The sequence below is a fragment of the Aegilops tauschii genome, chromosome 5, assembly GCF_002575655.3.
Source record: "Aegilops tauschii subsp. strangulata cultivar AL8/78 chromosome 5, Aet v6.0, whole genome shotgun sequence".
In the NCBI taxonomy this organism is placed as follows: domain Eukaryota; kingdom Viridiplantae; phylum Streptophyta; class Magnoliopsida; order Poales; family Poaceae; genus Aegilops; species Aegilops tauschii.
Window position 1 is genome coordinate 359,046,858 of NC_053039.3, and position 9,725 is coordinate 359,056,582.

At 47.0% G+C, this 9,725-nt stretch overlaps 1 protein-coding gene across 4 annotated transcripts; it reads left to right on the plus strand.

Moving 5' to 3' along the window:
* The first annotated feature begins 3,743 nt into the window (after window positions 1-3,743).
* LOC109773879 (uncharacterized) lies at window positions 3,744-9,248 on the plus strand. Of its 4 annotated transcripts, none has more exons than XR_012184863.1 (5): window positions 3,744-5,535; window positions 5,653-5,754; window positions 5,845-7,716; window positions 7,816-7,968; window positions 8,436-9,248. XR_012184863.1 is itself a non-coding variant. In XM_073500389.1 (3 exons), the coding sequence occupies exons 1-3, from the start codon at window positions 6,574-6,576 to the stop codon at window positions 8,985-8,987; spliced, it is 1,086 nt and encodes a 361-aa protein (XP_073356490.1). In that variant the 5' UTR covers window positions 6,318-6,573; the 3' UTR covers window positions 8,988-9,248. The 4 variants fall into 4 exon arrangements, 2 of the variants coding, with proteins under 2 accessions (XP_073356490.1, XP_040246360.1); XR_012184862.1 differs by having other exon boundaries at window positions 5,845-6,954; XM_073500389.1 differs by lacking the exons at window positions 3,744-5,535; window positions 5,653-5,754 and having other exon boundaries at window positions 6,318-6,954.
* The last annotated feature ends 477 nt before the right edge of the window (window positions 9,249-9,725 follow it).

The window sequence follows — 9,725 nt, forward strand, 5'->3', positions numbered from 1 at the left end:
GCACATACCTTGACATGATTTTGAAGGAGTTCAAAATGGATCAGTCAAAGGAGGAGTTCTTGCCTGAGTTGTAAGGCGTGAAGTTGAGTAAGACTCAAAGCTCGACCACGGCAGAAGAAAGAGAAAGGACGAATGGCGTCCCCTATGCCTTAGCCATAGGCTCTATACATATGCCATGCTGTGTACCGCACCTGATGTGTGCCTTGCCACGTGTCTGGCAAGGGGGTACAAGAGTGGTCCAGGAGTGGATCATTGGACAGCGTTCAAAATTATCCTTAGAGGAATAAGGAAATATTTCTCGGTTATGGAGGTGATAAAGAGTTCGGCGTAAAGGGTTATGTCGATGCAAGCTTTAACACCAATCCGGATGACTCTGAGTAGCAAACCGGATACGTATAGTGGATCAGCCATTTGGAATAGCTCCAAGTGGAGCATGGTAGCAGCATCTACAGTATGACATAAAAATTTGCGAGGTACACGCTGATCTGAATGTTGCAGACCCGTTGACTAAAACCTCTGTCACAAGCAAAACATGATCAAACCCCAGAACTAATTGGGTGTTAATCACATGGTGATGTGAACTAGATTATTGACTCTAGTGCAAGTGGGAGACTGTTGGAAATATGCCCTAGAGGCAATAATAAATATGCCCTAGAGGCAATCATTAGGGGGGGGGGGCTAACTAAGAACTGGTTTTTGACATATGCTCTTATCTGCCATGGCCAATTTGTTTTCCACGTATCAGCAAAGCATTGTCCCAGTTCTTCACCAGTAATGTTTCCTTCCTCAACAATAACCAAGCCCACATTGCCAAAATTCAGCCACTCACTCTCATTGACCTTACCAGCTTCAATATGTAAGAAACCCAAGCCTGTATTAGCACTGCCCCAGTAGTGCACGACAAGATATGGTTTATACCAAGTAGGGAAAATATCCATATGATGGCCAGGACTCTTGCAGATGAAGCAAAATTTTGGTACATAACACATTCCCACAAAATGCCCACGAAGACCACAGTTATAGCAGATAGCACCAATGAACTTGGGTGCCACATTGAAAGGTATATTTCCTTCCAAAGCATTGACATTTTGTCCCTGACTGGTAGTAGCCTCCATAGACACACTTGCTTACCAGGATTCTTCTACTTCTTTTTGTTTCTACTAGATCCAGATGTTGGAAATATGCCCTAAAGGCAATAATAAATTAGTTATTATCATATTTCTCTGTTCATGATAATCGTTTATTATCCATGCTAGATTTGTATTGATCGGAAACTCAAATACATGTGTGGATACATAGACAACAACATGTCCCTACTAAGCCTCTACTGGACTAGATCGTTGATCAAAGATGGCTATGGTTTCCTAGCCATGGACATGAGTTCTCATGTGATAACGGGATCACGTCATTAGGAGAATGATGTGATGGACAAGGCTCAAACTATAAACGCAACATATGATCGTGTCAAGTTTATTGCTATTGTTCTCTGCATGTCAAGTATATGTTCCCATGACCATGAGATCATGCAACTCACTGACACCGGAGGAATACCTTGTGTGTACCAAACGTCGCAACGTAACTAGGTGACTATAAAGGTGCTCTATAGGTATCTCCGAGGGTGTCTGATGAGTTGGCATGGATCAAGACTGAGATTTGTCACTTCGTATGACGGAGAGGTATCTCTGGGCCCTCTCGGTAATACAGCATCACAAGAAGCTTGCAAGCAATGTGACTAAGGAGTTAGTCGCGGGATCTTGTATTACAGAACGAGTAAAGAGACTTGCCGGTAACGAGATTGAACAGTTCTAGAGCCAAAGATCGTAGTTCTCGAACGAGCACTCGAAAAGATTCTGGAGGATCCTCATGATAGGTATGGAGATACCAACGATCGAATCTAACATACCGATGGACAAAGGGAACTACATACGAGATTAGCTGAATCCTTGACATCGAGGTTCGACCAATAAAGATCTTTGTAGAATATGTAGGAACCATTATGGGCATCCAGGTCCCGCTATTGGTTGTTGACTGTAGAGGTGTCTCGGTCATGTCTGCATAGTTCTCGAACCCGCAGGGCCTACACAGTTAACGTTTGGTAACGATATAAGTATAGTTGAGTCATTATTGTGGTTACCGAAGGTTGTTCGGAGTCCCGGATGAGATGCCAGACATTACGAGGAACTCCGAAATGGTCTGGAGGTGAAGATTGATATATTGGACGAAGGGTATTGGAGTCCGAAAGTGTTCCAGGGGTACCGGGTGATGACCAGCATGGCCGAAAGGGGTTTCGGGGGGGGGGGGCAAATGTTGGGGGGCCCATGGGCAAAGGGGAGGGGGCAAACCAGCCAACTAAGGGGCTGTGCGCCCCCTCACGCCATCCCACATAACCAAGAGAGGTGGGGCGCCCCCTCTAGGGTTCCCTCCACCTGGCTTGGGGGGCAAGCCACCCTAGGGTTCCCTAGGGGGCGCCCCCATCTGCCTTGGCCACCGCCCCCCCCCCCTAGATGGGATCTAGGGCGCCCCCTCCTCCTCCCTTCCCCCTATATATAGACAGGTAGAGAGAGGGCAGCCGCACCCTTGAGCACATCTCCACGCCACGGTGCTGCCCTTCCTCTCCCTCGTAGTCCATCTTCTTCTCCATAGTGCTTAGCGAAGCTCTGCTGAGATTTCTCCACCACCACCTCCATCACGCCATCGTGCTGCCGGAGGACTCGAGCTACTACTTCACCATCGCTCGTTGGATTGAGGAGGTGAAGGCGTCATCAAGCTTGTGTTCAACGCGGAGGTGTCGTCCGTTCGGCACTAGATCGGAGTTCGCGGGACGGATCGTGATTGGATCGCGAAGACGTTCGACTACATCAACCACGTTTCCTAACGCTTCCGCTTAGCGATCTACAAGGGTGTGTAGATCCAATCTCTCCTCTCGTAGATGGTCATCTCCTAGATTGATCTGGGTGAGCATAGGAAATTATTTGTTTCCCATGCAACGTTCCCCAACACCAGATTGCAAAGATTGCCCACTCCCTCCAGAGATATCTCCACTGTTATATGGAGCCTGCTACTGGTAAGGCACCAAACCTGGCTGAACAGGCATAAACTGGTAAGGGTATTGTTGTTGTTGTGGCCACTGTCCCATAGCTTGGAACTGGCTGTTCTACCCTCCTGATGGGTAGCCTGCAAACATCTGACCCTAGGGCATCATATGAGCAGGCTATGCCATGGGAACAATTGGAGGCCTAGAGTAGATAGAGATGGGAGGCGGCTGCGATAGAGTAGATAGAGATGGGAGGCGGCTGCGAGATCCCAGGAGGACGAGCAGGCTGATTCTGGACCTCCCCCCCCCCCCCCCCCCCCCCAAAATTAGTTTGTGATTGGCTGTCCCAACTCGTCCCGTCTCATTACTCCCACTGCTCGCAGCATATCTTCCTCCTCCACGAGAACTATGATTTCTCCCACCCCCAGCCATCCCTTTGACAACAAAGGCAAATGGAATTTTCACAGTTCTCTTGGCCCAACAATCTCTGGAGAAACTAAATTCCTTTGGGATAGGCAGATGGTCTGAAAACCCTATTGGATAGCAGTCCCTAGCAGTAAATTCACCACTAACAAACAGATCCTTCCTAACCCACACCAGCAAATCGGGGATATCTTTGCGACAGCGACGAAACCTAGCTCGGGATTGATTTGGGAGCCTGTCCACTACGCTATTATATCCAGCAGAAGGCGTCTTCTGCAGAGGCGCCACCACCCGATGCTCGGGGGAGGTACTGGCCAACCAGGACAAGCCAAGTGTCACCTGGTCAGCCCGCCTTGGTGTATAGCCCCCCGACAAGTAGGGCCCTCCTGGCAGAGATACGTCACCCTCAGTTGGCCTTCCTCTCAGGAGACGTCGTCACCAACACCGACGGCGACGCTGCTCGTCGACCTTCACTACCGCGCACTGCTCGAACCAGAGAATCTGGAGGCGTGGATTGAGCGCTCGCCTGCGGCGAGATGGAGAGCCATGCCTGGCGGGTCGTCTCGCCGGATTTAGGTGGGCTAATCAGATCTAGGTTGTGGTGGAGGGGAGGGGTGGCCGGTGGGGAGGAGGCAGACGGTGGCGGAGTTGCGGACGCAAGAGCGGTGGACACGGGCAGATATTTTAGGTGCGGGCTGGCGCTGTCGACGAACATACAAAGGGTCAGACTTGTACATTGATGCTCTAAGCTTGCACACACTTTGCAGCGTGTGTAGCGATAGTATGCTCTACTTTATTGCATGCCCTTTTTTCTGCCAAATATTACATGGCCTTGGCTGTGGCAAATATTAAAACGAGCAAGGTTCAATCAAGCAAAATCCTTGATTTCCCTAAAGACGACTCCATTGATTGACCGGTCATGCTCATATCATTCCCTTCGATGGCCTGCAGCACCAGCAGCGAACCCGTCTGCACCGGCACCAGCACCAGCAGCAGTGAAATGCTTTGAATCGTTATCGTTTTTGCTCCGGTGTGTAGGGTCGACTGATTCCTCCATCTCGCAACAAGGAGAAAAAGTTCGAACTGTTGAGCCCACCACAGCACACAGAATAAAGAAAAAGAGAGAAACACTGCATGCTTCTTTCTTCCTTGCGTTCCTTCTCTCCTTCCCGACTCCTCTTGCTGTCCACCCAAATCTACAGAAAGCCACGGTGGATCTCGCCTCTGGTCACCAAAAATGGAATCCTTACGTTAGCCAGCAGTCAAATGTTCTACTTGCCCCAATTTAATTAAGTCGCCATACTATCAATCTAATTTCTAAACCCTAACTGTAACCTTGTTGTGCAACAATGGAGCAGAGAGAAGAATAAACTTGAAGTGAGACGCTAAGCGCGGACTACAGGAGAGAAGGAGCATGCCCTCCATTCATTACAGTTGGCTTTGGTTCGACTCAGGGAATCATTTGCTTTAGTTCGCTTTCTCCAGTGTATATCGAATCGAATCGGTCCGAGAGGGATTTTGAACCGCTTTACAGCGTCGAGTGCACTTATCCATTGTTGCTTTCAGAACTTTGTTCATTGTCGGTAGAGCCCCAAACTGGCTGGTCTTCTTTTCGAGACAATCAATTTCCTTGTTTTACACTGAGGTAGTTACTGTTGCTTACAGAATTAGTGCCTGATGTACAGCTCCAGCCGGTTCCTTCGCTCCTAGCTTTGCTCTGTGACCCGCGAGGTGGACAAACGGTCCTCTGCCCGGTGCTGCACCATCCCCGTTCCATCGTTGACTCCAATCAAAGCTCTTGCATCTGGGTGGAAGCGCAAGGAGCAGCCATGGCCCAAGCCATTGTCCAAAGCTTATGCAGGAAGCTCAGATCCGCCATCACCGTCGGAGATGAGGCCACCGGCGATTTGCAGGAAATAATGGAGACGCTGGAGGCCATACATCCGCTGCTGGAGGACGCCGAGATGCGGTGTCTTTGTTTTAAGGATGATGTCCCCAGAGAGGGATCGAAGGAAATAATGGATACTACGCCGGAAGCCATACAGCCGCTGCTAGAAGATGCCCCCCAGCAAATGGAGGTATGTACGCATCAACTTCACCACCCTAAATTTTTTTGATATAAAAGCTCAGAGATCCGGTCATAGTTAGGCTACGAGATCCATAGGTCACTAAAAATAAGCGAACTTGACCTGCAGGGGAAGAAGGTGCGGGACTGGCTGCGGCGGGTCGTGAAGGCCGCCTACGACATCTTGGACGAGTTGCAAGACACAATGAAACCAGCAGCACCCGCGCGCAAGGTATGTACATCGTCGACCGTCCGAGTACTCCTGACTCCTTCCATACCTCAAGGTGTATGTACCTGCTAAATGATAACTGATTCTTTGCAGTTGACGAAGATGATACCACGTGGCAATGCTCCCGAGAAGAAGAATATCATGGCTGGTAAGATGGAGAAGATAAAAGAAGAAGTCTGCAAGCTACGGGTCGACATGGATGAATTCAACCTTATGTCATCTGATTCTCATGCAAGCATCGAGCCACCAGTTACTGATATAACAGAGGTTGAAGAACCAATGATTATAGGAAGGGATAAACACATACAGAGCATAATGGAACGTATATTTGTGAAAGAAGGGCAATACATCATGGTTGACATTGATGGCCAGCATGGCAGCGGCAAGACAACATTAGCACGAATGGTTTTCAACCATTCCCGATTCAAAGACTACTCTCGGGTATGGATCCAATGCTCGGACGATTTTCGCTTGCAGGACATGGGGAAGTACATAATTTCTCAGCTGTCAGGGGAAGATATCAACGGTGGTTCAAATGATGACATGGAGTATGTAAGAAAGCGACTTCACCAGCTACTTGATACTAGCATTAAGGTACTTGTTGTCTTAGATGGCATGTTTCCATTATCATGGGATGATTGCGAGGAGTTGGATGGTATGTTAAGTGAAGGGGACAATCGTAGTGAGGTGATCTTGCTAACAACGGGCGGTTTACCGCGTTGTAATGTATTTGAGGAATGTAATGCATTGAGTGATGACATGTGCTGGACAATAATCAAACAACGAAGTCACTTTGAAGGTAGATAGTTTGACAAGCAAGTGATGGAGCAGGTTGGTGCAGAGATTGCAAAAAGGTGTCAGGGTTCACCATTAGCAGCTGCGGTGCTTGGTGGCGTGCTACTCTACAAAGATGCTACAGGATGGGCGGAAGTACTGAACAGTGATATATGGGCATATGACCGTGTCCGTAAGCCATTCCTCATGTTGGCATACATTAATATGCCACAGAGCTTACGGCCATGCTTTACTTACTGTGCGATGTTCCAACATGGTCAGACTATAGCTAAAGATGATCTGATCTATCAATGGACTTCTCTCGGTCTTCTTGAGAAATCCGACAGATTCTCTGAGATGCAACTTGGTGAACAGTATATTACGATGCTTCTAGGCATGTCACTTCTTCAAACAACAATGCCGTTGTCGGTGAGTTAATCCACACTAAGTTTAGAAGACTTAGACATAATTGGTTTGCTTCCAATATTTGCTATTCCCTCCGTCCTAAAATAAGTGTCGCTGATTTAGTACAACTCTGATTTAGTACAAAGTTTTACTAAATCAGCAACACGGGTTTTGGGATGGACGGAGTATTTGCTATGCTAAAACATGGACAGGCCAAACAAATTGGTGCTCAATTGTTTTACTCCTAACATTTTAGCATGCCCACACCTTATCTTGGCAGAATAGCTGGATAGGTCTTACGGGGAGTATTTAACCAAAAACTACCACATTTCACGGACTTGTGACAGAAAACTACCACTTTACGTTTTTGTGCAGAAAACTACCAAATTTGTCCTAAACCGTGGCAAAAAACTACCAACTCGCGTAAGCGCTCGTTTCGCCCGCGCTAACCCCGAATCTGACCGGTTGGGCCCACGAATCAGTTGCCACGCAGGCAACGGACGGCCGCCGCGCGTTGACGGCCGTTAACGGCCCGTCCGCCTGTCGGAACGGCGGCTGTCGGTGGTCCAATAAGTGAGAGCGAGCTCAGCCACTCGCTCAGTCTCTTCCTCCTCGCTCTCACTCGTCCTCATCCTCTCCCTCTCCCTGGTGCTGTTAGCTAGGTCAGCCTATCGCCGTCGCCGCCGCGGCCATTGCTGCCGGTAGAAGTTGAGGATGCCATTCTGGAATGACGAGGAGAGCTCGGACGAGGACATCAACATGGTTTCAATGGATCCTCAGCTCTTTGTAAGTGCATAATGGTGGAACAGAGTTAGGGTTAGGGTTAGTTCATCCAAATTGGAGATTCCAATTTGCTTTAGGTTTGATTCGAAGTTTCTTTTGCAGGAAACCCCTGACAGTGTGGTGGAACCAACTTTTTGTGGTTCTTACACTGAATCTGAGCCGACGTGCATGATGCATCATCAGAGGCCGAAGAAGATGGTGGCTTTTGAAGGTGCTTTGACTGGGAGGCGATTCCTGGGTTGTCCTGTGCAGCAGGTATTTAATCTGGAACGCTAACTTGTTTTGCTGGTGGAGATGTGTGATGTGTTTTGCTGCTGGAGATGTGTGGTGCAGCATGTGGTGCAGAGATGTGTGATGTGCAGAGATGTGTGCTGTAGTTTACAACTGAAACTTGAAAGTGCCATACATATGCAGAGATCTTTAGTGTACTGTGAACTGAATGTATTAGTTAGGTGTTTTCTGAATATAGCTGTTAACTGAAAAAGAACAGAGTTAAATGAATTTATATCTACTGCTAAATATAGCTGTTAACTAAATTTATCTCTGATGCTAAGTCAGGTGATGTGTGCTTACTGTGAAAGAATTATCTTTGCATAATTCAGAGAGCATATTGATGTAAACAAAGGGTTTCAGTTAAATGAAATGACTTTATAACTTTAGTTATCTGTACTAAGATTGTTACTAGTGCTTTGTGCTTAATTATAAAATAATTGCTTCTGTAGGATGTAGGTGTGAACTGTGGGGTTGTGGAGTGGGTGGATGGTCCTTGGCCAGAGATTCTACAAAGGTGCCTAACCAGGATTTGGGACATGTACCATGAGCAGAACTTGGGAAGGGTGAATGACAAACAAGCTCATGAGAAAGAGGTGGCCAAGCTACAGAAGGAAATTGATTTCCTGTCAAACAACTACAGCCAGTTGGTGGAAGATGTATCCAAGCTATTTGACTATCAAGATGGCAAGATGTCTCATGACATGGGCTATACCAGTCAGGCAATCAATGAACTAAATGAGAAGAAGAAACAACTTAAGGATCAGGCAAAGATTGAGTTAAGTATGGAGAAGATGAAGCTTGCCAAGGAGCAAAGGTGCATTCTTCAAAGCCAAGCAGATATCATTCAGAACATGAGGAAGGCCATGAAGGAAGTGGAGGGGGAGAGGGACCTACTAAGGCAAGAGAAGAAGAAGCTGGAATATCTGATTGCTGATCTGCTCAAGGCTGGGCATGCCAGCAAAGATAAACTGGAGAGGATCAAGGCAATTATGAATGAGTGAAGTGGTTGGTGTGTGGGTTAAGTAATTAGTAGGCCTATATATATAGCTGGCCTTGGAATGTCATGCATGATAGGTACCTAGGTGTATATTTTGGGAAAGTTTCATGTGCTTTTAGAATGGTATGAGGGAGGGAGGTACTGTTATGGTTTAAGAACTAGTTGGTTTTATCTATGATGTAATGATTATTATGTTAAGACCTACTATGCTAAGTGAGTACTCATGCTAAGTTAAGTAAGTAAGAATGTTTTATCTATGATGAGGCAGTTTTACTCTGCATATATCATGTGTGGATAACTGACAGTAGTGACATAGTTGGAAGTAGCAAGTAACATATATAGCAATTAGCTTAGATAGTCTGACAAATAACTTAACATATGTAGTAAGTAGCAAGTAGCAAGTAGCAAGTAACATATATAGATAGTCTGACATAGATAGATAGTACTGGCATTCATAGTCTGACATAGATAGGAACTAGTAGTAGATAGTGCCTGACATAAATATAAATAGCAACTAGTAGTAGATAGTGCCTGACGAAACTGAACCTAGGAACTTACTGAACTTAAAGTTCAGGACTGACGAAACTGAACATTAGTGCATAACTGAAGGCAGCACTTCACTCCTCCTTCTTCAGCTTCTGCAGGCGCTGGGAGTGGCGCACCGCAGTCACGGCCGCCCTCTTCTTCTTGTTCTTCTTGGCCGGCGCCGGCTCCAGCACATCTTCCTCGCCGCCATCTTGTT